The sequence below is a fragment of the Vigna radiata genome, chromosome 4, assembly GCF_000741045.1.
Source record: "Vigna radiata var. radiata cultivar VC1973A chromosome 4, Vradiata_ver6, whole genome shotgun sequence".
Lineage (NCBI taxonomy): Eukaryota > Viridiplantae > Streptophyta > Magnoliopsida > Fabales > Fabaceae > Vigna > Vigna radiata.
This window is the reverse complement of record NC_028354.1, coordinates 13,788,179-13,815,890: the sequence shown is the minus strand read 5'-3', so window position 1 is coordinate 13,815,890 and position 27,712 is coordinate 13,788,179. Positions and strand designations below refer to the sequence as shown.

The window sequence follows — 27,712 nt, the reverse complement described above, 5'->3', positions numbered from 1 at the left end:
ATTTTCATATATAAAAGTAATAATTTAATCATATAACTGACATTTATTTGCTTTAATTAATATTTTTTTATTTAATCTCCTGTACAACTTACTATATGTAAAGTTATTTTTCTTAATCAATGTAGTTCATCATTATAAAAGATATAATTAACTACGTCAATTTCTTTTGAATAATGAATTGGAAATATACACTTTAATCAATAAATATTATTTTTAAAATAAATAAATAAATAATTCTTTTAATATGTATTCTTACACTTATTTTAACTATTATTAAAAAAATAATTTAACATACTTTTAACATATTTATTATATAAAAATGACTTATATTTAAAATATTATTTTTTTATATAATATTTTTTCCTTTTATGATTTCTAATTACTTAGACATTTAATAAAATAAAATTAAAAAAAATGTATTTTATTTTTATTTCTTAAAATAATTTTATTTATTGATATTAAAATATAAAAAACAAATTAACTTTACTGAGACGCACATAAAATGCCTAAGGTTTTAAATAGTTATATTTAAAACAAAATAAATTAAAATATTATATTTAATAATTCATTTCAAAAGGTTGAAAATATATACTTGTAACAAAAAAAAGTTACATTACTTAATATTATGACTTTTATTTTACTTAATAATTTGTTTCGAAGTTTTAAAAATATATATGTAATAAAAAAATTATACTTTTTAACATTATAATTTTTACTTTACATTTTTTTAATTCACTTTTTAATTTTAACTTTCAAACATGACAACTTATAATTTTATAATTTTAGTAAGACCGAAATAAAAGATAAAACCTATCAAACTAATTATCTAAATATATATCACTATCTTTATATTATCATTAGATGAGTATAAAAATATAAATCAAACCTATATTCATTACATGGGTCTAGAAACACATACTGGATGAGTATATAAAAAAATTATATAAGTTTAAGAATACACATTAAATTATTTTGTCCGTATACTAATTAGATGAATATAAAAAAAATTAGACAAGTCTAACAATATACTTTGTACTAGTTTATTTATATACTAATTAAACCGAGTATAACAAAAATACTAAATGACTTATTTTGTTCATTAATTAAAAGAATATAACAAAAATTATTGAAAGAGTATTGTAATACACATTAGACCAATTTGTCGAGTCATTAATTAGATTAATATAACAAAGTTTAGACGAGTCATATATTAATTAGACAAGTCATTACATTCATTGATTAAGTAAATATAACAAAAAATATTAAACGAGTATATCGATGTATGGATTAAACAAGTCTAACAATACACATTAAACGAGTTTGTCAATATAATTACCAGACAAGTATAACAAAAAACATTAAATAAAACATTTCATACATTGATTACACAAGTTTAGGAAGCAAATCATGTATCACAAAAAAAAAAAGAGAAAGTTAAGAGAAAAGAGAAGAGTGACGACAAAGGTCGAGGTAGACAAGCTCTTACAGGTAGGATTTGTGTAGGAAGCACATTATACCACCTGGCTTGCCAATATAATGTTGGTTAAAAAGGCGCCAATGAGAATTTATGTATGTGTATTGATTAAACATACTTGAACAAAGTTAGGTGGTATAATGTGCCAATGAGAATTTATGTATGACAAGCTCCTATAGGTAGGATTTGTGCGGGAAGCGCATTATACCACCTGGCTTGCCAATATATAGTTGGTTAAAAAGGCACCAATAGGAATTGATGTATGTGTATTGATTATACATACTTGGACAAAACTTGTCTAAAGGACTCATATCCTTTGTTGAGCATAGATCGATTAGTAGATAACGTTGTTGGTCAATACAACCAGATCCCATGGCAACAACCAACAAAATAAAAATTGCCTTCATTACAGAGGATTCAAACTTCTACTACGAAGTCAAGCCTTTTAAGCTAAAAAATGCAAAGACAGCCTATCAAAGACTCCTGGCCTAGGTGTTCCGATAGCTTATTGGGCAGAGTGTCAAGGTATATATTTCATACAATAGAAAATTCATAACATTTGTTAAATATTATTTGTTTTTACTAAAAAGAGTGGGAACTCTTTTAAGTGATGGAATAAACTAGGTCCTTTAATATGCAAACATACCAAGATCAAGTCCACCTGTAGAAGATCAAATGAATAAAACACCAAAAAAAAAAAATGAGTGTAGAGAAGCTTATTAGAAATAAAGAGAATAATTACTCCTTATGAGAATGTTTTTATTTTATAACATAGGTGGACCCAAGAGAAAGGTTAGAAAATAACATTGATTAACAAGATATTAGTCATTTTAAATTATCATTTTTCAATCATTATAATCGAGATATCAATGTTAATAATTATGAAAACATGACATTTATGATAATCCATAAATGTTACTCCATACTAATATTTATGGATTATCATAAATGTCATGTTTCCATAATTATTGATATTAATATCTCAATTATAATTATTGAAGTGCACATTTGGAAATGATAATGTAAAATGACTAATATCTTATTAATCAATGTAATTCTCTATCATTTGTCTTAGTTCCATCTATGCCTATAAAATACGAACATTCTCACAAGAAGTACTCATTCTCTTTATTTCTCATAAGCTTCTCTACACTCTCATTCTTTGTGTTTATTGACTTGATCTTCTGCAGGTATACCTCCTATTGGTACATTTACAAATTGAAGGACCTAGTTTCTTCCATCATCTCAAAGAATTCCATCTCTTTTTGGTAAGAATACTATTTTTTTTTATCTAGCTTAATTTCACTTTTGGTCTTCTAATTTGTTTGGAAACTTGTCATTCTTATTTGGTGTAATTAAGTATTCTAATTTTTAAAAAAGGGTTAGATATGATTTTAATCCCTACTCGAAACTGTGATGGCTTTTAGTCCTCATATTATTGAAACTGTTATAAATAGTCCTTAAAATTGGACGACGTGAGCTATTGTTTGACGTGACTAACGACCAGCCCATGTTTAATGCTAGGTATGAGTTTATTATCTGCCACGTTTTCTTTTCTTCTCCCTTGTGCCGCTACCCTCATGGCCACCACTAGCCACCACACCACTACCTTCAATCATGGCAACCACCGCACCGAAAACTTGCACGAAACCTAAATCGAGCAAATCGGGCCACCCTTGTTGTCGCGCCACAACCACCTACAGTAGAGATCACCGGAAACCTGCAAAGAGGCAAACCTAAAAAATGCACAACCACCCGTCGCAGCCACCCAGAAAATCAAAACCAGAGGAAACCTCAAACGCGTGAACTCAAATCATGCAAATCAGTTCTTCTCCTTGCCGCCACCAGACCTGCAAATCCAATTTTTTCCATTAATGCACCTCCAGAAACTTGCAACCAGAAAAACAGAAGCAACAAAACGAAAATCGCGATGAACCCTAATTGTGTAGGCAAGCTTCACGCACCACCAACCACAGAATCACACTTAGCCAACGTTCATCTTCAATCGCAAACCTACGAAGGAGAAAAAGCTTTCGAACAAAACTTTGGGTCTATTCTTTTTTTTTTCTATTGCTTACGGATAACTCCACTACCAGGTGCTTGGCCCCAGAAAACTGGTTCTGCAACTTTCCCTTTCTTTGGAGTTTAGGTATTCTATGCCGACCTTATGTGTTCCTTTTGTAATTTAATGTGCTCTTTTTTTACTTCCATATTATATTTCCATTTGCCTTCATCACTGACTAATTTATTTGTAACTGTAGCTTGTCATAGTGGATGAGAATGGTGTTGAAATAAAAGGTGAGCGCAGTGGATATTTGTGTGTTAAAAATTCATGGCCTGAAGCTTTCATAATGTTGTTTGGTGACCATGAAAGATATGAAACAACATTTTCAAGCCATTTGCGGGATACTATTTCAGTGGTGATGGTTGCAACAAGTTAGTGTTTTGGTAGCATTATATTCCAGTTTCCACAATTCTAGTCTAATAATTGCGTAAGCAAGCTTCACGCACCACCAACCACAGAATCACACTCAACCAACATTCATCTTCAATCGCAAACCTGCGAAGGAGAAAAAGCTCTATTCCCTCAACCCAGATTTATGGCAAAAAAAATCGCGAGTTCTCCGTTCAAGCCAAATAAAAAGAAAGAAAATGTGACAGATAAAAAACTCATACCTAGCATCAAACGTGGGCTGGCCGTTAGCCACGTCAAACAAAAGTTCACGCCATCCATTTTTAAAGACTATTTATAACAGTTTCAATACTATGAGGACTAAAAACCATCAAAGTATCGAGTAGGAACTAAAACTAAAACCGCGTGATAGTTAAGGGACAAAAACATATTTAACTCTTTTAAAAATGATCCGATCCAGTTATTTCGGTTAGATTGACATTAACGTTATGTTCGTACATATCGTGTGTTAGTTTGTATTATTTCGTTTAGATTGACATTATTATATGACATTGACATTAATATATAATACTATTTGAGCACGTGACAGAGTCATAATCAATTAAATGATTATAATTTAGCAGACATGATAATTTTTTTTTAAAAAAAGTAAAAAATAAAAATAAAAATACTACAAATGACAAGTGATATATACAAAAGCTAATGTTAATCTAACAAAATAACATAATTAATTTATTTTTAAACCTATAAGACTTAATTACATCAAATAAAAATTATAAATTAGAATTTTTAAGCAGAATACCAAAAGTGAAATAAAGTCTTATGAGACTAAGTTAATAAATTTAAAATTGAGTTTGTTTAAACTAGTGATTTATATTCATTATCGTGTTTCTGTAAATTAAGAAGAATACAACTGTACTCCATCCATGTCAACGAGTCTGTGAGTGATGACTGATTAACGAACAAAACGACCTTCTCGATAATTAATTGCATAATATAAATTATAATCCATAATTTTGTTTGACTTCAAAAGCAGAATAATAGAAAAAGTTTCGAAAGCCATTTGTCTTTACAAACCTTAACTTTTATTCAGTCTAATCTAATCCTTACCTACCACCAACATATTCTAACTAAAACTATTTTTCTTAACTTCATAGCTTTTTCCAAAGGTTCGCAACCACAAAGAAACATCGCAAAATATTGACTTTTTAATTTTTTATTATTATCTTTATAATAATGTTTGAAAATAGGTGAGCACTTTAATTTTATTACTGAGAAAAAGAATGAATCAAGTCAAATATACTTCAATTATATTATAAAAAATATATAAAATAAGTTGAAAGAATAAAATATTAAGTGAATCAATGCATTAATCTATCAATCTAAGATAGGTTAATTCGAGTTACAAAATTAATTGCTTGTAAATTAATAAGTTCGGTTGATACCCTTAATAATAGGGACAGTGATAATAACAATATAGTATTTGTAATAACAAATATGCCAGTGGACATAGTAGCAATTATAAGATAATGATAGTAAGAAATGTAATCATAATGTTAATGATGATAGTGTTAGTAGTAGTGAAAATAATAACATTGACAAATAGTAATGGTAGTAGTGGTGGTATTGACCATAATAGTGATAATGGTAGTAATATTAATAATGGTAGTTGAAAATACAACAATGGTAGTAGTTATAGTGGTAGTGACAATGATTATGATAATAATAGTGATAGTATTAATGACAGTGGTTGTAGTATTGACAGTAAGGATAGTTTTAATATTAGTAACTGTATAGTGACATTTCTTTCTCTACTACTATTATGACATAAGAATGTTTTTCAAAATCTTGAATCAGCCCAATTTAATATGATGATTGAATTGAGTTTTATACAAAAGAAATGCAAAAATAAACCTAATCCAATTAAATATTTTATTAGTGGGTTGGATAATAAATTTATCTAAATTATATAGCCTAACTCGGAAACACTTTTATTAAAATTGTAATAATAAAACAAATTAATTTCTGTCCAAAATGTTTGGTTGAAAATAGGGATGATAACGAGTCGTGTAGTGTTTATTTACATTCGCCGGATAAAATTTTATCCGTTACCCGATTTGTTATCCGTTGGTATCTGTTGAAAAAATACTTGCGGGTATTTTAAAACCCGTGGATACCCGCAACTTTTTTTTATACATTTTAGAATAAAATTTAAATAAAATTACTATATATATAATATAAATTAAACTAAAAAAATTAAAATTTAATTTTAATTAAATTTACTTTAATAAAATATAATTTTATTTTATTTTTAATTAAATTTAATTAAAAATATATATAAATTATTATTTTATTATTATTTTTTGTGGATGACAGATATCCACGAATCGAGTAATATACTATCCGTACCTAACTTGTTTAGAAGCAAGTATTATAATATTCGTTGTATGTTACTTGTGAAAAATATCTCATATTGTAATTACTCGTCACAAATTTTATCCATAAATATCTGTGTACACAGATTTTTTTACGTTGAAATTATTTTCATATGTTCAATTGGTGAATAATAAATGGTTAAGCACAAAACCTTTTATAATTATATTATTATAATTTAGAATTAAAAACATATTTTTATGGTTGATTATAATAAATCAAATTCATTGAAATGATGTATATTCCGGAGATTAAAATTTGATAAAAGAATGAATCATCGAAAAATTATAATAAAATATATAATTAGTAACAAAATACACACCTAAATTTTTTTAGGTTTATTTAACATTACTTTTTTTCTACTTTTATAACAAATTTATTTTTATATTCTATATCATTACTCATTTTAATCATTTCTGATACGAGGTGTTTGCAGAAGTTACATTGGTTATTTGACACTTGCACTTGTGAAGTTAAAGCAAAAGTAAAGAAAGGTAGCCTCCAAAATCATTCCTATGTAGGACCTACCCTATGTGCTCTATATTTTTAGGACTATAATAATAAGACAATATTGTCATTATAATAAGAACAGGGAGCATGAAGTAAGGGATATATGCATGTAGCCCACATGACATAACTGCCCTTAAACCCAAGCTGGTCTTCTCCTTCTGCTTCTGCCACAATTTAATACTCCTAAGTCCTTTCCCATGAGATCAAGAGCGTCCTTTCATAATTCAAAATATTAAATCTTTCTCTTTCTTTTCTTATTTATTCAATTCCTTCCACCTTTGCTTCGAATCAACATTACATAAACATATATACTAGTACGTAGGAGACAGCTGAGATTGTGTGGGTGAAGGAATGAATGCTCACATTTACCCACACTGCTAATACTCTTTCAATTTCTCTCTCTTTTTACTTTCTCTCTTTCAATCTTACATGCACAAAGTGGTGACCCCCCTGCAACTTTCTTGCAAAGATTGGTCACTTATCAGATAAGTTTCCGTTTTTTTTGTGATAAAATTCTATTTTGTTTTTCTGGGGTTGGCAAAGTCGACATGCAAGAGCAAGATTTCTAGGCTGGTTGACGGTTTGAGTTCCAAAGGTGTTGTCTTTTTGGTGAATTGGATTCTGGGTGTGGAGGTCGAATAGTGGACAGAGAAGGAGTGTTGTGAACAGATGAAGAACGAGGAGCAGGCTCGTAGTTTGTTTGGAATTTCACTCTCTGACCGACCAAGATGGCAGCAATTCCTTATTTGTTCATCGGGGTTCTTCTTTGGATATCTTGTTAACGGCATCTGTGAGGTAGATGTCAAGATGGATCATATATCTGCTCTGTTTTCTCGCTTTTCTTGAATTCTTGAATTTGATGTTTTTGGTTCAACGTTTCTGCAACTGGGTTTCAGAAAAAGGGCTGAGTAAGAGGAGAAACAAAAAAAAATTGAGTTTTTTAGTGGTAAAACGGATTTGGTTTTCTTTGATTTTGTACATTTTTTTTTTTATCTTTCTTTTCTTTCATAATTGCTAGCCTAAAGATTATTTTTCAAGGAAAATGTTTTGTCGAAAGTGCCAAGATTTGTCTGCCTTTTGTTGTTCTCTCTGGATGTTTTGTGGGGACTTTTGTCTTCAATTTTGTTTCTTTTCTTTAGTTATTGGAATGAGAATAATCATGTTTTAATAAAGTGTTCTCTCATTTGCTTTATTTTGCAGGAATATGTGTATAATAGGCTCCATTTTAGGTAAATGATTCACCTTGGTGCTATTCTATATATTTATTACTGTTTTGCAGCTTTGAATAGGGTCTAACGGTGAAGTTGGTGGTTTGTTTTTACTTGTTTTAGCTATGGTTGGTACTTCACATTTGTTCAAGGGTTTGTGTACCTGTGTCTGATTTACCTTCAAGGCTTCACAAGCAAGCAAATGGTGAATTCATGGAAAACTTATGTAAAGCTCTCAGCTGTACTTATGGGTTCTCATGGCCTAACAAAGGGTTCTTTAGCTTTTCTTAACTATCCTGCACAAATCATGTTCAAATCCACAAAGGTAAGTTACAAAAGCCCATGAAAAGAAATTCTATCATATCCTTACTTTACCCATTTTTGAAGGAAACATCTTTGTATCAGCTACAGTTAAAACACCTCAAATGAGGTTTTACTCATTCTTAAGCTCGTTATAAAGGGAATATCAGCTGCAGTTCAATGATTCCAAATCTTGGTTTTTTGCCTCTAAAACTGTATCACCATGTTGTAGCTAAACTGAGCATTAAACATTGAAATGTAACTGAACCAGTTTGTGTTATAGGTTCTGCCAGTGATGATTATGGGTGCCTTCATTCCGGGTCTGAGAAGGAAATATCCATTACATGAATATGTATCTGCAATACTTCTTGTAGTTGGTCTGATCCTATTCACACTAGCAGATGCACAGACATCACCAAATTTCAGTGTCGTTGGTGTTGTTATGATTTCTGGAGCATTGGTCATGGACTCTTTCCTGGGAAATCTTCAGGAAGCAATATTCACTATGAACCCTGAGACCACACAGGTGATTTTCTTCTCTTTCTATCCCTTCTTTGTGCCTTTCAAGGTGCTTGACTTTTTATGTCAATTATGTTGAACAACATAGATATACTTTAACTTATCAGAAAATTTTAACCATGTAACTTTTTATGTTCTTCTGATGTAATGGTTTAAGCCACATAGGAACCATAAATATATATATAATAGTAGCCTTTTAAATTTCTAGTACTTTTCTCATTGTAAACACAGATGGAGATGCTCTTTTGCTCAACAGTAGTGGGTTTGCCTTTCTTAATCCCACCCATGCTTTTCACAGGAGAATTGTTCAAAGCATGGACCTCTTGTTCACAGGTAATTTTGGAATAAACACTACCCTTTTTCACAACAGTAACATGTTATGCTTTTTTTTTTTCTTTTTTCTAAGCAGAATCACTTTTTCTTGTCCTTTCAGCATCCCTATGTGTATGGAGTTTTGGTCTTTGAAGCAATGGCCACATTTATAGGTCAAGTATCTGTGCTCTCCCTCATTGCCATCTTTGGTGCTGCTACCACAGCAATGGTAAATTGCTTTCACATGATTTTACTTCCTTTTATTGTCATGTCAATTAGTTTTGGACCATTTTACAGCTCCTAACATTAATAACTCCCATGTGAAAAAACAAACACACCAGGCTCCATGCCTTCTCACTCTTAAATGTTATTCAATGACCAAACATTTGATCCTTTTGTATTAAAAAACTTGAATTGAAAGTTGTTCTGACATAAGGAAAAATATTAGCATCACATTTCTTGGCACTATTAATATAATTAGGTGAAAGTCATGTGAGCCTTCACTAAATATGTGAGTTCCAATGCCAGATTAGCAGGACTTTCATTCATTCAACTGATTGGAAAGAGTGTTGTTTAGTTTATCATTGCATGAATATCAACTAATAAGACAGTGTTTTGGCATTAAGTGTTAAGAGAGTCTGTTACTAGTCATAAATGTGATTAAATGAAAATGAAAATGAAAACAATATTTATTCTCACTCACCCTTTTACTTGATTCAATCATAAAAAGTAAATCATCATATGGGGTGTTAGAAAAATTAAAACTTTAATCACATTATGTGATCCTAACTTAGCTCATTGAATATTATTGCAGATAACAACAGCAAGAAAGGCAGTGACATTGCTACTGTCATACTTGATATTCACAAAACCATTGACAGAACAACATGGGAGTGGACTTTTACTCATAGCTATGGGAATCACATTGAAGATGTTGCCTGATAGCAAATTCAGCAGCAACAAGAGGGTCTTAAATTCTTCTCCAGGGGAACTCAGAGCAAAATCCAGTGGTGATGAAGAGTTGGGGAATCTGCCAAATTCTGCAGGGGAAAATGATGAAAGGAGGCCCTTGGTCTAGCTTAATGTGTTCTAAATGAAAGTAATTTTTTTTTAAGTCATATTATTTTTAAATTCACAATTTCTTCGTTATTTTCATGTCATGTGAAAGAAAAAGAAAATAATTTGATGTCCAAATTAGCATTTTATATTATTTTTTTTAATGGAAAGTCTCAGATTTTATTGCTTTACTGTCAAAGGCGCATTTAAAGCTTCTGTTATTTCTCCACTGTTGTTGCTGTTACTCAAATTTAATGATACTGATACTGTTTTCTCAACAGTGAGATTGACATTATAAGTTTTGCACCTGAATGAATAACTTCAAAATAAATAAATGTTTGTATGTATGGATAAGTTTATTAGAATTAAATTCTTAGATATTTTGTAAGGACTTACTTATTTCTATGAAAATGAATTGTTTTTCTATATAAATGAGTTGATGTGACGCATAGCTGAAAATGCTTTTTAAATAAATGAAACTTATGAACATATAAAAACAATTCATCTAAAATTCTCTAGATTCCCTTAAATACACAACTAATAACATGTACAGTTTTATTTGAAATTATGCGAAAACATATTCAAAATAAATACAAAAACGTTCCAAATCGTTTTAATGATAAAGTAAGCTGTTAATTGAATAATTAAAAAAAACATTTTGGTGGAGTTTAGTTCTAGTTTTAATTCTTATATCTATAGTATATATTTATATTGAGTAGTTTAATATATTTATTTATTATCGTATTACTCTAGCAACATGAAATATTTTAGTAATAATGAATATTTTATTATTCTTTCACATAGAATATTGTCCTTATTACTTAATTACATCTACGTAGTGTTATATTTATTATTTGTTTATTGAGTCAAAATTTCATGTGTTAACGTGATGTAGTATGAAACCATAAAAGTTGTAATATTTCCACAAATTGGTCCTTGAGAATAGTAAATTAGTCTCTAAAATTATAAGTCATGAATTAATTTACTCCTTAATATTGTAAAAAGAATCAAATTGTTTTTTACAACAAATAAAATGATAAAAAAACATTTAAAAATATAATTTACCAATTAATTTAATTTTTAAAGGTAGCATTAAAACAAATTATTTAATAATTATAAAGCCTAAATATAGGATTAGTCAGAGTTAAAATTTTCTAATTAGAAACAGTTTATCTATTACAAGTATAAAGTTTAAAAGACTAATTTGTGTAAATATTACAATTTATACTTTAGAGAGTATTTTGTGTATTGCACAGATGAATTTGACCCAACTAAATTGATGATGAGAATTTTAAGAATTACTTTATTATTTAATTAACTTTCAACTTATAATTTTAATAATTAAATTTGTAGTTTACTTTAAGTTTGAGTATTATTCTGAAAGGCGAAAGAGCTATTATTATAACGAAATAAATAACAGGTGTGGTTTTCTATAGTAGTTTGCAGAAGAAGATAAGTGTTGTTGAAGATGAAACGGTGGGAATGTGGTGATGAATCATCATGGAAACGTGTCAATCAAACAATGAGAAACAAATCCACTCATTGCCAACGTGTTTGTGCAATCGCATGCATAGTGACACCAATTCAACCTTTCTCACCTGAATAATCACTATCAAAACTAGAGTGAAAAACAACTTCAATTTTTTACCACTCTGATACACACCACAAAGTTCCAAAACAAATAGAAAAAAAAAGGCTTGACTTTTAATGGGTGAGAGAGGTGACAGCAGTAGTGGCACCACCACAAGGCTCCTCCAGACAGCGGCGGAGGACGATGGTAACTCAGACAGAAAGAGTAGTGAGAGACCAAGAGAGCCTTGGAAAGGAGAATATGTAAAGAGCATAGTTTTTGCAGGGCTTGATGCCATTATCACTTGCTTTTCTCTCATTTCTTCCATCAGTGCTAGCACTAGATCCTCTGGTATTTATATGTCAGTTTTTCTTTTAACTGTCATTAGAGTATTTGATATTTTGGTGAAATTTTGAGATACTTTTACAAATTTTGATCCTTTAAGTTGGTAATCACTCTAAGGATATATAATCTGGAAATGGAACCCAGATCATCCCCAGAGGTCACAAGCTCAAGATGTGTTGTTATCAGCTCATACATCCTCTTAAATGTTATACATATTCAAGTGTTTAATTAATTAAATTTATGCATCTTTGTGTTAATTTATGATTATTCATAATATTGATGTGATATTAACGTGTCATTACAATAGTAAATACTATTATACATTTTTAACTGCTCAAAATTAATGTTTAACAGTAGATGCTTAATATCAGTGAATCTGTTTGCCTTTTAATCACAGTAAATCTAAAATGTGTTTGCTTTGAAACAAACACGTTTAGATTATGCGTTTAAATTTCACTTTCTTTTAAACAACTGTCACCTGTGTTTCTTTGTTGAATAGCTGAGCATAAAAGACCTCTTGATTATGTGATGGAGGGGGTAAAAGAGATTTTCAGCATTTATTTGCAGCTTTGGTCCTTTTCACATTAATTTTTAGTGCTAAGATTGTATGATACAAGCTTGTCCTTTTCGCAACAAATTACATTAATTTTTACAATGGAGATTATGGGATTTGAATTTAAGACTTTAGGCCTTCCAATCACAAGGAGATTATGTTGTGTGACTAAGGTTCTTGTTGTGTATGCATTTGTACATTCATGTTTGCCAGAAACACTGATACATGCCATTGATGCCAATGTATAGAATAAATGCTATTTTAACTTATATGCTATACTATAATTGCAGGGCATGTGCTGGTTCTTGGATTCTCAAACCTTGTGGCAGATGCCATATCAATGGGGTTTGGGGACTCTGTGTCTGCTAGCTCTGAGCAGGAAGTGATCATTGAGGAAAGGAAAGTGACAGAATGGGATGTCATCAACCAAAGGAAAAAGGAGCAATCAGAGTTAATCAATCACTATCAAGCTCTTGGAATGGACTGCAATGATGCAACCATGGTATGGTATGCATGAAAAGAACTACCATTTGAAATAAAATTGGAGTTTCACATACATTTCCTAGTGTAAAATTTTATACTATCTACTACCTACCCTTTAGAAACTATCACAGATATCACTTTCAACTCAACTAATATAAAAACAAAGTTATCATGCACAATAAGAGACTTACACTATTGGTACATGTATTATAAATAAATGCCAGAAACACTCTTTTGAAGACATAATCAGTTAAAATTTACTGAAAAGAAATTTCTTTGACAGCTCTTACATCTTATTTAATGACTTTATCTTAGTTTGGTGGTTTTCAATAAATTTAACCAATGATAAAATGTGTGTTAGTAAAAGTGTTTTAAAGGGAGAAATTTGTAACAAAAGTTTACTCTTTATATGTTAACTTGGTGCAAGGTTGTAACAAAACTTGCTTCTGAAGTGTGTTACTTGGTGCAAGGTTGTGAATATATTCACAAAGTACAAGGACATCATGGTAGACCAGAGAATGATTGCAGACAAGGGAGTGCTGCCAGCAGACCAAGAAGTGAAGCCATGGAAGAATGGCCTTGTGACCTTTGCATCTTTCATGCTCTTTGGCTCAATTCCATTGCTCTCCTTCATTATCCTCATACCATTCACTGACAATGACTCTATCAAGTTTGTCAGTGCTTGCCTAGCTTCTGCACTTGCCCTTGCTCTTCTTGGGGTGGCAAAGGCAAGGATTGCTGGCCAAAACATGATGTTCTCTGTGGCTGTCACACTTTTCAGTGGTTCCATAGCTGCAGCTTCTGCTTATTTAGTAGGATGGATGCTTAAGCATGTGACAGGATTAGAGAGAGTTGATGAATAACTATAGTTGAATTGAATGGATCTGACTACACTTTATTTTTTTGATAAATGTAGTTTTCATACTGGTACATAGGCTTAATATTTATATTTTGGATAGTTTATGAACTTGCTGTTTGTCCAAGCTGTTAGCTAACTTTTCTGAAAATGTTACTTATGACAAGGCAATATCTAAAGGCGATATCTTTTGAATTTCTGCATATGGGCCTGTAATTCTTTTTCCAACTAATAATCTTTACCAAATTTTATATAATAATAAAAAACCTTCATTCATTCTTCAGAATGATAATATATAGAGTAATGCTTCATTCATTCATTCACACTCTTCGATTAATTATGTGAAAGAAATTGCATCCTTCTTAAAATCATCTGTCTTATTTTCGGCGTTTAAATTTGTTTTAATTAATTATAACATCATAGTTTTAAATATTAAGAAAATATTATCTTACTTGTAATAACTAAACTCGAATTTAGAAATATGCATGATTGTAAGGCACAATGCTTATGTTATATATATTCAGCAAACAAACGATGCTTATTTTATCACAGGATTGGCTTCATTATCAATGTGCCAAAAAGCATCTTCCATCATTAATTTAATGGCAAACAACTTACCCTTCAGACGTGTTACAGAGAAAACCAGAGTCCTGGATCACAAAATGTCGCAAACTTCTACATTCCTTCTTCTTTTAGTTAAACTTTTGCAAAATTAAATTATTAATTTGATTCTTAGACTTTCTCATTTTATATTTTAATCTTTATACTTACTTAAAATTACACATACTTCCATGTATTTATAATTTTATTTTTGTAGTGATCAATGTTCCTTGACTCTCTTAACTAACACTACCATACAATAAACCACCAGAAATTTGTTGTTGAAGATACAATAGATATGAAGACTAAAAATTAAAACTGCATAGTTTAAAGACTGAAATGGGAACTTTTAGATGCTGAAAACAGTAAAATGTTACAAACATAAAGATTAAATGTTAAATGTGTAATTAATTTATTTTATGATCGTTAAATATAAGTTTTGATGTTCAATGGGTATCCAACTTGCAAACCCATCCTCTTGAGTAAGCTACAGTGTTAGGGAGAACATGTTACTGATAACTTTTGACCCAAACTGTTTCATTCTTGCTATGCATTTCACTCAAACAGATTCAAGATTACGGTTTTCTATTACCTCTTTATCGTGCGTCATTTTTCCGTTCTGGTGTGTCAATAGTTATCAAACTCTAAGAGTATGTTTAAAAAATTAATGATTTTCTATCAAATTAAGCAGATAAGTTCGTAGTTTGTTTTTTAACTGATTACACTGTTAAAGGTCTGCAGGTAGACAGTTCTAAATTTATTACTTTTAATGGAGTTAAAAGAAGTAAAGAATGAACTGTGTCAACCAATAAAAATGAATAAAGTGTAGAAGATAGATGGAGCAATTCTTGAGTGAATACAGTGTTTACAATTATTTTCATCTAACTCGATGTTTTGATTAATTGTGTTGTGTCTATAGGAACTTGACCTATTTAAGAATTACTCAAAGAAAAGGAGTAACCATTGGTTAAGATGAGAGTGAGAAAATAGGACTAAACAATGTGACATAGTTAGCAAGAAGTCACCTCTTCTTCATTCAGTGATAACTGCAAAGCATGTTCTGCTTCTTGCAGGAATAACCTTGTTAGCTGTTTCTGTCCACGCCGATATACTATAGCAGACCACTTGTTTCTAGTCATCAACTTTGGCTCCTTAGAGTCATCTGTCTTTGTGCTGAAATTTTGGGAAAGACAAATTATACAATGAAATGGTGTATAGATAAACAACTTAAGTGTTTTTAGTAAACAGATGTTTATGTATATGTTGTCTCTGTAATAAACAAGGAATAGAGTTAAACTATTCTCAAATAAGTTGTTTTGATAATGTTCTTTCAGTATTTGAAAAGCCATTGAAATGATGGACGACTCAGTTTAACTGCCTGTACCCTTGAAAAAAGATAGGCATCAGAGTCATCCCTAATAATAAAGGCATATATGAATACTAAAATCAAGTATACTAATTTCTACCTTAAATTGCTCGTGCATTGTTTGCTATCTTCCTGGTCATCAGTAATAAGGGCTTTCCTGAGTAAATCAAGGTCATCTTCATCTGTTCCAGAACTCTCTTCAAGATTCATCATCCTTGAATGCATTGAAATCAGTTAGGCATGGCACATAACACCATCAATGCTAAGGTTGTAGTGTGTCCTTATTCACTCAAAAAATGAAATGATGAATTAAAAGAGATTAAAGCATCATTTGCAGAAACCAAGTGGCAATAACAAGCATGCAGATTAGGAGTAGGGCAAAATTCATTTTAGTTTATAATTAACATAATCCTATCAGCAGTTATGGCTATGTAATTCCTGGAACTTACTTCACACGAAGAAGATCAACAAGCAATTGTAAAGCTCCAGTATCACCACAGACCTCCCATACTGCTGATTGGACATCTGTATCTGATAGTTCTCTCTCCCTTTCAGGTCCAGCAAGCTTTTCATAGAAAGCATGAAAATAAACAATAATGCTCATGACTTGCCTTCGGGTTCTAGGCTTCTAGCTAAATGTAAGTAATAAATTAATCTCATTTTAATACAAAATCGGCCAACAGTAGAAAGAAAAAGGTATGAAGAACTGGTAATTGATCTTTTAATTCACCAGAACTAAGAATGGTTATATAATTGAGTACATGGATTCCAAAATAAATAAAAGCAAAATACAGAAAGTTAGTAATGAAAATTATAAACAATTAATGAAACATGTAAAAATTGTATTTGAGCTTGGAAGTAAATTGTATTATGTAACATCCTGATTTTTGAGATGTCTCGATTACAAGGGAAAATCAAAATTTTTAAAATTATAATACCATTGAGAAAATCTAATTATATAATATGGAAATTAATAAAATAAAAACAAAATAAAGTAAACCCAATTACATTGTTTTTAAAATTTATAGCACAAACTTTAAATAACAAGTCTTTTTCCCACTCTTGCATCTCTATCATGCATATGGAGTATTTGCAACATCCCTATTCCTGTATAACCAAAAGTTATATAATCACCGCAAGACACATAACTACAAACACAAACAAATATAGGTAAGTTATCATAGCATAACCAATAACAATAAAATTTGTACATAAAAAGCAAACACGATTTAATAACAAATCAGTCAGTCATCTACAGTGCTATCCTACTAACAGAACATTTCTACACCATGATTATCATCAACATCCTCATCATTCATATCATAACTATACCATCAAGGTTATCTTTATCAATATTGTCTCCAAACACATCGTGATCACGAATCATCAACACGTGTACATCCATCACGATTAACATCATCATGAATCCTTCATGAATGACACCATGAGCCTCCACAATACCAAAAACTTCATAGTAAAAAGAATCAATCACACTCCTGTACCCTACCTCACAAACCTGTAACCTCCCCTATAGGTCTGCTCGAGTAGTTCTGCCATCCTAGTTAAGGAACATGTTTCCTGCCACACAAGGACAAGGCAAACACCACCACCCCAATACAAAGAAGGCTCAATACCCGAGCATCCCCTTTTCGCACAGAAGGCCAAAGAGATTCGCTATCTCGTATCGATCGATAGTCTTAGGATTTACTAAGTACAGCAAGTGGACCTAACCTAACTCTTATGCTCATCAACTACTCATTCAAATGCATCCAACACTTCCTCGTGTTTCAACATCAATCAAACATCTATCCTGATATTCTTATCCCCAGCCTAACATTATTCATTCATCATTATCTCAAGTCTAATTCAAAAATGCAATGTGCTCAACATGAACCCCTCATGGGTTCACTCCAACAATAGGTTATAAAATAAATAAATAAATACTATTTAATAACAAACCAAAAATAATAAATCATTTATTAATCTAATTAATGATTCTAACCTCATTATTTTCCTATTTTGTTAACCAAAATTAGTAAATCATTTAATATTCTAATTAATGATTGTAAACTCATTATTTTCCTCTTTAAACCCAATTGATTTTTATTTACAATTTCATCAAATGTTAATTAATTAATTTTATTTCCCATTATTTTAATTTTAGAGACATAATTTATTATTTTGAATTCTCTTTGTCTTATTATTATTATTATTATTATTATTGAGTATCTACCGTTGTGATTTCAAATCTGCCCTTCAATTAGAGCTATCAAAATGGGTCACAACCCATGGACCAACCCGGCCCACCACAAGTTCGGATCGGGTTGGGTTTGAAAAAATTGTATTCTTTTTATGCAGATCAAATTTCAACCCGGCTCACGCAGGTTGAACCCGTGGTGAGCCGGTTTGGCCCACCAACCCACCTACCAAATTTTATTTTGTTAAAATTTAATTTTAATTTTATAAAATAATTATTTTTTTTTGCTTGAAAAAATTATTTAAGTTTTCTATTTTCAAAATTAATTAAACATCCATGTTGGGAGTGAAATTTGTTTAGATTTGAATTATAAAAAGTTTGTAATTTTTTTTATTTAAAAAAAAATTGTAATTAAGTGAGTCGGGTTCAAATGAGTTGGGTGGGTCAGACCGGGTTCAAATTTTTTTGGCTCGCTAATAAATGAGCCAGATTGGGTTGGCTCACTAAGTGACCAACCCGTGGTGGGCCGGGCTGGGTGGCCTGTTTTGACAGTTGTACCTTCAAGGGTCTTACAGCCCAATTAGCCCATCCAGTTCTAAACACACCTTAGCCCAAGCCAAGTCCATGAAGGACTCCACAGCCAATCGCCGCAACCTCTATGGTTGCATCACTTGAAGCAAAACAGGTTGTGGCTGCCATCGCAACCAGCTCGAGAACCCAAAACGTAAGAATCTGAAACCCAAAAATCCCCACTTCAACCCAAACCACAACAACAATCTGCAAAGTAGAATCAAGAAATCTAAATTCATTCATCGCAAACTCAATACACACGAGAATTCCATGTCACAAGAAAAGATTCCAAAAACCCTAATCGCAGAATCAAGAACCCCAAATCCAAACGAAACTACAAGATCAAAACCCCAAATCCAATTCAAATAAAATCCTACGTCTCAAATCACAGGAAAAAAAAGAGTTGGTTATGTGCATGGGTTCATAAGGTGTTGCGTAACTCAGTTGGTCAAAGCTCTTTTATGTTATTTATTTTATTGATATAAGTGCAACACATATTACTGAATGATTGTTAAATTTGTGATGTCTAATATTCTCAATGTGATATGTTGGCTTGTTGGTAGAGATGATGGTCTAGGATTGAATGGATGTACGTTCATATTCTACAAATAAAGGTTTTATGTGAAACCTATTTTGCATTTATGTATATTTTTGTCCGAGTGTAAGAATGTCTTTTATCCTTTGTGTTTTTAAGTGTAGAAATTATAAATGAGGGTGTAGGAAGTAAAGGCCTACACTTGAAATAAAATATGCAGAAAAATAAAAGATTTAAATGATGCAATTATAGTTTAAAAACTAGTTGAGATTTTTAAGGAAACATTATCTAGGTAGTTACCTATAATAGATTTTAATTAAAAAGAAAAAGAAGGGTTTACTAAAGGAGAAATAGAAAGAGAAGATGCGTAAAAATATCGGTATATATAATCTAAGAGAAAAGAAAAGAGAGCACCGTGTGACACAAGAATTGGAGAAAGAGTTTTGGTATGGGAAACTAACCGTATTTGTTTACATAGTTGTTAATTTAATTCTAAATGTCTTGAATTATTTGTTAGAGTATTGGTGATTTATTTGGGTGATTTGTGAGATTTGGAAGTTTCTATACCATTGAATATTTTGTGCTTTTGAATCTATAAATGTTGGTTCTCTTTCTTGTCTATATTTAAAAGAAAACATAACCATTAATCCATTCTTTCGATCTCACCTTTCCAATTTCCTAATGCTTTCCCACCTTCATTTAATTCACTTTTCAAGACATTAAAAGAATTTCATGTATAGACAAGAAAGAAAACCAACATTTATGGATTCAAGAACACAAAATATTCATGGTATGAAAACTTCCAAATCTCAAAAATCACCCAAATAAATCACCATATTCTAACAAATAATTCAAGACATTTAGAATTAAATTAACAATTATGTAAACAAATAATTGAATATGGTTAGTTTCTCATACCTTGGCCAATTCTAGAGCTTTATGGATACCAGATTAAAACTACATACTCTCTCGCTTCTGCTCTCTTATAAAAAAAAAACTTTTTCTCCAGTTCCTCTGTCTAACATTGCTCTCTTTTCTTTCTCTGAGATTATACATACGTATCTTTTTAAGCTTCTTCTCTTTCTATTTCTCCTTTAATAAACCTTTTTTTTCTTTGTAATTAAAATCTATTATAAGGTAACTTCCTAGATAATGTTTCCTTAAAAATCTCAATCAATTTTTAAACTATAAATCTTTTATTTTTCTGCTTATTTTATTTCAAGTGGCCTTTACTTCCTACGGTCCCATTTATAATTTTTACACCTTAAAACACAAAGGGTAAAAGACATTTTTGCACTCAAGACAAAAATACATAAAGTCAAACAAGGTTTCACATCAAACCTTTATTTCTAGAATTTGAACTCACATCCATTCAATCCTAGACCATCATCTCTACCAACAAGACAACACATCACATTGAGAATATTAGACATTACAAATTTAACAATCACTCAATAATGTGTTGCACTTATATCAATAAAATAAATAAATAACAAAAATTTATGTTCAAGTCAAGACTTGAACACGGCGCATCAAAGAGCTCTAATCAACTGAGTTACACAACACTTTATGAACTCATGCACATATAATAAAACATACTCAAGTCTAATTTATAAGTTCTACATTTTCTCGAGTCTTACATATTACAATGGATTGGTTTAGTATTTGAATAGTCAGCAGTGGGACTGTTATATTGCCACATATGCTCGGCAGTGACTATACAGTCAATTGTTTTCATTTAGTATTATCAATCTGAATATTACTAAGTTGTAAGCAATTTAACCGTAGGTAAGGCAAGGCTTTTGTTTCTCTTTCAAAGACAAAGAGGTTGTCAATTGTCCCCCCCATAATCTGTAGCAGTTAACTAATGGAACGGGTAGAAAATGTGGTAAAATTAGATAGCAGACTAACTAAATAAAGAGAAAATGCAATTTCAGTGACAAAGGTAGGAACCAATAGTCTAACATTTCAAAGGAAATATGAAAAGAAAACTTTTGTATAGAAACTGAACCTCTTCCAGCATTGATGAAACCTTGTAAAGCTCTTCTTCTTGCATGGCTATGGTCCTCAAAGTAGTCATAAATTTCTCAGGAAACACTAGCTTGTTTGCATAAGATGGCATCTTGCGCTGACCGCTCCAACTATAGTTGCAAACTTGTTCAGCTTTTCCCTTGTTATCTTCTCCACTGATTTGGGTCCCTAGCGGAAAAAACCCATTATCCAGAAACGTTTTGTGTAAAAGACATCTCATTTCAGCATTCTGTAAACATATAAAAAACAGAGAGTGTAATTACAGAAATTGGAAATTTTAGAACAGAAAGATGAAGGTAAACTATTGGCATACCTGCACTTCGAGAAGCTGCCCTTTGGACTCTGAAAGGGAAATAGTATTCATAGCTTCTGCTGGATAGTGGACCTGGAGGACCAAACAATTCAGTCAAAGAATAAAATGCTATCATAGTTGCAACTCTGTTTGGGTAATTATTGCAAGGAACTGATTAAAAAAAGAGGTGGATATTACTAAGTATTTCAACTAAAACTAGCCACAAATTCAAATTGCCATTAAGCAACAAATAAAGGGGGTGGTAGCCATAATTAAAAAGTATAAGTCATTACCATGACATAGTCATCTATGTTCTCATCAATGACAAAACCATACAGATACAGAAGTTCCTGTGCCAGGTGGAAAAATACGAAAACCATTAGCACTTGAAATAAGCTTCAAAGTAACTCATACTTCAACCTTATATGTGTGTGTGTGTGTGTCTAAAACTATATATAGATGGGATATGTCGTTTATTGTACACGTTTTGTATATTCAATTTTTACTCCTGTAACTACCACTGTAAAGTATTATTTCTCTCCCACATTCCCCAAATCACTGACTTCCTCCAAACAGTACAGCACAAACCACCCACAATTTATTATTTAACCTCTCTTATCCCTCTTTTTATTTTTTAATTATTTTTTAAAAGTATAGAGACAAGTATGGAGGCCATATAAGGTGAAAAAATGTTTTATTATAGATCAAAATAAACAGTTTATTCTAAAATAGTTATTTATAAAATCATTTGTACACTTACATTATCAAATCTTAGTATTTTATTTCCTTTTTTATAACAAAAAAGATCTCTAAATATTTATAAAAAATAAATAAAATCTCTAAGATTTCAATTATTTCATCATAAAATATCTTAATAATCATGTAGTTTTCTTTAAGATTACGATTATCTTATCACCATCATTATCATTGTCACTATTGCAATCACCACCATCATTGACACCAGTATGATGCTTACTTAAGCCACCACTACATCATCGTCGTTGTTTCCACCACCCTAGACACTGTTTTTGTTGTTGTTGTTTCCACAATCGTGACCACTAGAACCAACACCAACTTAGCCAAAACGAGATAGTGGTGATTCTAGTGCCCATGATGGTGATGTCAATAATGATCATGATTAAAGTGACAATGATCATGGTAATGAGTTAATCATAATCTTAAAGAAAATTAATAAGATAATTGAAATATTTTAAATTAAAATGATTGAGATCTTTTAGAAATTTTATTTTGGTTTAATGAATATTTAGAGATTTGATAATGTAAAATGATGTTAATAAATATTTAAATGAGTATTATGATCTAACTGCAGTTATGAATCCCCCTCATCTCTCATGATAAAACATTTTCTTACTTGATATTGCCAAAAACCCACATTTTACCCACTTTATTATTATCATGTGTTGAATTTTACACGAAGATGTTTTTGCACATTTTACTATAATGTTTTCTAATTTGTAAGCATTTTATTATCATGTTGGTAACAAAATGATGTTTTGAAAAAAAAAAAATGGTAACAAAACAGCATCATGTTTTAGGACATGTCACAATTTTGTTGAAAATTGAAAACTGTGATAGTAAAATGTGCGAGAAAAAACTTGATGGTAAATTTGAAAAATGATAGTTGGGTAGTAAAATGCAACTAAGACATACAGAAAAGTAAATGAGAATATAAAAATTAATATAGGAAAATTGTTTCAGTTTTGAAAACCACAGAACAATATAAAGTACCTCATTTCCCTTGTTTCCATAACTAATAGAAATTTCTTGGTCATTTTGCAAGTCACTTTGAGCAGCTTTGCAATCAAAAAAGAAAAATGGAGAGAAAGAAAAATTAAATTAAATAGACATTTAAAAGAAACTACAAATGCAGAGGCAGAAAAGTGGAAAAAGCTTATTTTGGATGACAATGAAGGTACAAAGGAAAATTGTTACCCAAAATAAGATACATGGAGAAAGGAACTCCTGTTGCTAAACCAGTTCCATCAACTTCCCACGTTGCTATCGGCTTTAGATCTGATTGACCACATGATCAATGTAAATAAGGCATTTGTTATATCTAGCAGGTATTACATGAAGATGACACACCCAGGCACAGAGTCAGGAATACATGTTTATGGAAACAAATAGTTCATTTATCTCTCCCATTTATCAATGATATGACCACCTGAAGACATGAACATTATCACTTCATAATTTGCACCAAAATTTATCAGAATTGGAGCAACAAGGACTGATTTCTTAGCTGTTTGTTCGTAAAGGCTTTGATATGATGTCAAGAAATTAATTGACCAAAATCTATACGCTGTTACACATCTAAGAGTGGGTTTTGTATTAAACAATATCTAAAGGGGAGCAAAAAGAAACATTGAAGAAATGAACAGCAAAGTAAACTAGAAGTGAAATAAATGTCAACGGTTCAAGCAAAACAATTACCATGGTTACAAAAGTCAATGCCAGGGACAAGACCCTCCACCCAAACAGTTTCTCCTGTCACTGTGCAACTGTTACATGCCGCTTTCGTGGTCAGATTGTTAGATTTTTTAACCTGGTTTCCTGCATTAAACTTCCCTATTTTAATAACATTTTGTACTCTCAAATTCGTAGAAATACTAAATTCTGACCTTTTTTTATTGGACACAAAACAGAAGAGAAAATTGTTATAGAAAGTTAGAAAGAGAAAAAGGACACTCACTTTTTTCATCAGCTTCAGGAATGCAACTGCCATGATCATCTTGCATTTCTGGAAATACATAGGATCGAGGCATTGGAATGTTTAAAGCACGGGTCCAAAATACTGAATTCGCCCTAGAAAGAAGGCAAGTCTACTATCAACCTCCAAGGATTTAGTTGAAGCCATTAAAATTCACTAAAGTACACCACATACCAAAGGAAATCTTCAAAGCACACCTCACTGCAAAAAGGTAGGGCAGAAGATAAGCAATGTAAATGTACGTTTAAAATTTAGCTAACAAGTTAAATAGCTGTTTGAAAACAAATCTAAAACATTTAAATTCATCTTTCTGAAGATAGTTGAATGGTATATAGTGAAGGCATTTTTGAATGTAGAATGAAGAAATATTAACTGCAGATTGATATGGGGTATATCGAAAAGACAATATTGAAATGTAAGTAGCATTGCATAGAATGTCGTATTGATCAATCAAATCCTATGTTCCTGTACTTCAGTGGCGGACTATAAGCAAAAGAGAAGACGATATCTTGCATTTTTCAACAAAGGACCGTATTCTACAACATCAACAAATAGATTACTTGCATCTGAATGAATTATGTAGAATAGAACTTAATAGGAAAAGCAGAGGCACGTTTAGCATAGTACAGAACATTCGCATTTAAATCTTAATGCCATAATAGCTTTCATATAAGGTGAAGTAGTGAACTAGTAACAAGTAAATTATACTTCACAAGTGTAGCACTCAATCCCAAAACCAAAATACATCATCAACGTATATCCTACATTAATTAGCTCTAAATATAAGACATCAAAAATTCAAGAAGAGTAAACTGTTTCAACTATGAATTGACCACTTAAAAAACATAAACTAATCAATCAAAATACAATTTTACCCATACATCTCTGAATTCCCATCAAGAGTCAAAAGTTTCTTCACTATATCCTTCACTTTAGTTTCATACAGAGAAAGCAGGCTTTTCTTCTGCAAGATAATATAGTTATCAAACATCTCGTTGAATAAGTGACCAGAAGTTAATAGCAGAGTTGAAATCAGGCTCTGGTTGTGTCTCAAACAGACAAACACGATAAAACAAACCTAAACATGTTCAGATGGAAGGTGAAATCAGACTAATATAAAACTAGCTTCAGTTTATTTTAAGTGGTTTTTATAGTGTATCTAGTGCATGCTCCTTCAATGCCATTTTATCACATTGATCATTACTCCAAGAAGAACACATGTAAAAGCTTCAGAACAGAGTGGTCACACAAACTACTTTCTGAAATTATGGGAAACAAATCTTCATATAAGGTCACACAAACTATCTTTTGAAATGCAGTGAAATAAAGACAAGCCAACACAGGAATAACCAGTCTTGTGTTTTTATCATGATACATCTTCTAATTAGCAAGAAAAGCACAACTGTAATTCAACTGGTAAATGGTACAGAAAGAATGAGTCAGAAGAAAAATTACCTGCAACTCAGTCGCACGATATAATGTTGTTCCTCTCAGTTCTTGAAGTTCATCATCACTAAACCAAAGTGGATTCCCAAAAGTGGTTGGAAGCATATCGAGGTACCTGATTTAGTTTCAACCACCCAACAAGTGAAACTCACAACACAATCTGATTCCCAAAGTGAAACACAGTCAACCATACATACGGCTTCCATAGAGAATTCTTACGCAACCGCTCCACAGTCAATAACAATATTATTAGTAACCTGTCATCCACATCTCCTTCTTCAAACATTGCTCTACATGCTGGTCCTAGAAGAGGATCTTGCAACACCCTCATTGGAGTAATGGCTAAATCTAGTGGAACAACCAACATAACCCCTGATTTTCAAAGAAAACAATACTACATTATCTTTTTTTAGTGGTCAAGGCACAGAACTATAAACATTCAGATGACAACACTAAGCACCTAAAATATTTTCCTTTTCTTAATATGTCCATTTTTTAGCTTCAAAGGCAAGACCAGCGCTTTCGAATTTCAATATTTTAAGATTATAACAAAAAGGTATTAACAAAACTTCACACACTTCCACATTCCAAACAACAACAATGTCACGTATATTCTAACAACCTATAACACCAACTCCTTCTTTCTACTCAATCCATATTGATATTACCATCAGAAACATCCTTTTCATAAAAGATGCCAAACCCTCGTTTGGAATCACACCATTTGATCTTGCAACCTCGTAGCTCCACCCCATTTGCCTGAATTGAATCCCAAATCAAAATTCAAAACTTATCAAAAGTCACAATGAGTATTCAACACAAAATCTCAATATAAGAATATTCCTTTGACCACAAATCAATAAGCATGTTACCGAACCTGTAGCCACTGCATGAAAGTTTCGAGCTTTGCTTCTTCTGGGCTCGCCATAGCTACGAGTACCTAGTCAATTTTTGGTTTGCGCCTACTCGGATGACAGGGGCTCAAGGCTTAAAGGGTTTAATCAATTGAGTAACAGCTTTCAAAAAAATAATAAAAATTAAGTACAAATTATAATATTACTAAATACCGAACGTTCTTTATTAGAAAGAAAAAAATAGTAAATATTCATTTAAGTGTTGAAATTAAACATTACAAAATTATAAAAAATATGCAATCCATTTCTTCATTTTCATGGTTTAAGACAATAAATATCAATTCCCGAGAAGTGTAAGTGTTTTTAGAGATCAGATCACAATCTCTACAAAATATCAATATATATATATATATATATATATATATATATATATATATATATATATATATATATTGTTTATATTTTCTTTATTTATCTCTTTTCCTGCAATCTTTTTATTTTTCTAGTAGCTTATGGAATTGGAAAATGGAAAACAATACCAAACTATTTAGTATTTTAATCTCAATAATTACACTTTTTAAAGTGAAAAAGAAACATAAATCAAGGTGAGTGATCAAATCAAAATCGACCATGGTGAAATAAACCAATAATAAATTAGTAGGAGAGAGCCACATAAGTTATGATTAAGATGTGTTAAATTTTAATTTATATTATATTTTTCCAATTTATTTATATTTCATTTTAAAAATCTACAATCTGAAAAATATTTTTTAAATAAATATTCTCACGAATAACAGAACGAGAAAATTGGATTCTCATTAGTGTTTTTACTATCTTTTCGTTGTACTTTTAATATTTTAAAATATTTTAAAAAATAAATTAATATTTACAAACATGCCTTCAGTTAAAAAAATGAGATTCTCTTTGTAAGTATAAAATTCATTCAAATGTTGTTAACACAACTTCAACACAATTAAAAAGATATTTTTGTGAGTAATGATAACATCTAGTTAGAAATCAAGGTGTAGTTAAGGTTATGTAAATGGTTTATAACTGAT

The 27,712-nt window shown here is 30.9% G+C and overlaps 3 protein-coding genes across 5 annotated transcripts; 2 read left to right on the top strand and 1 right to left on the bottom strand.

The window, feature by feature from the left end:
* The first annotated feature begins 6,946 nt into the window (after positions 1-6,946).
* Positions 6,947-10,416, top strand: LOC106758821 (UDP-galactose/UDP-glucose transporter 2). Its single transcript, XM_014641809.2, has 7 exons — positions 6,947-7,625; positions 8,031-8,059; positions 8,162-8,363; positions 8,622-8,864; positions 9,089-9,190; positions 9,291-9,398; positions 9,984-10,416. The coding sequence occupies exons 1-7, from the start codon at positions 7,500-7,502 to the stop codon at positions 10,245-10,247; spliced, it is 1,074 nt and encodes a 357-aa protein (XP_014497295.1). The 5' UTR covers positions 6,947-7,499; the 3' UTR covers positions 10,248-10,416.
* Positions 10,417-11,813: 1,397 nt separating this feature from the next.
* On the top strand, positions 11,814-14,235 carry LOC106759096. 2 transcript variants are annotated; one of them, XM_014642106.2, is made up of 3 exons: positions 11,814-12,146; positions 12,984-13,195; positions 13,647-14,235. In XM_014642106.2, the coding sequence occupies exons 1-3, from the start codon at positions 11,933-11,935 to the stop codon at positions 14,037-14,039; spliced, it is 819 nt and encodes a 272-aa protein (XP_014497592.1). In that variant the 5' UTR covers positions 11,814-11,932; the 3' UTR covers positions 14,040-14,235. The 2 variants fall into 2 exon arrangements, with proteins under 2 accessions (XP_014497592.1, XP_022635582.1); XM_022779861.1 differs by having other exon boundaries at positions 12,021-12,156.
* Positions 14,236-15,433: 1,198 nt separating this feature from the next.
* Positions 15,434-26,812, bottom strand: LOC106758042. 2 transcript variants are annotated; one of them, XM_014640938.2, is made up of 16 exons: positions 26,678-26,812; positions 26,469-26,559; positions 25,998-26,172; positions 25,810-25,915; positions 25,230-25,318; positions 24,529-24,555; positions 24,337-24,449; positions 24,078-24,197; positions 23,577-23,657; positions 23,373-23,437; positions 21,917-21,973; positions 21,645-21,716; positions 21,312-21,560; positions 16,448-16,563; positions 16,099-16,212; positions 15,434-15,805 (listed from the first exon to the last, which is right to left on the bottom strand). In XM_014640938.2, the coding sequence occupies exons 1-16, from the start codon at positions 26,726-26,728 to the stop codon at positions 15,643-15,645; spliced, it is 1,689 nt and encodes a 562-aa protein (XP_014496424.1). In that variant the 5' UTR covers positions 26,729-26,812; the 3' UTR covers positions 15,434-15,642. The 2 variants fall into 2 exon arrangements, with proteins under 2 accessions (XP_014496424.1, XP_014496425.1); XM_014640939.2 differs by having other exon boundaries at positions 25,236-25,318.
* Positions 26,813-27,712: the final 900 nt, after the last annotated feature.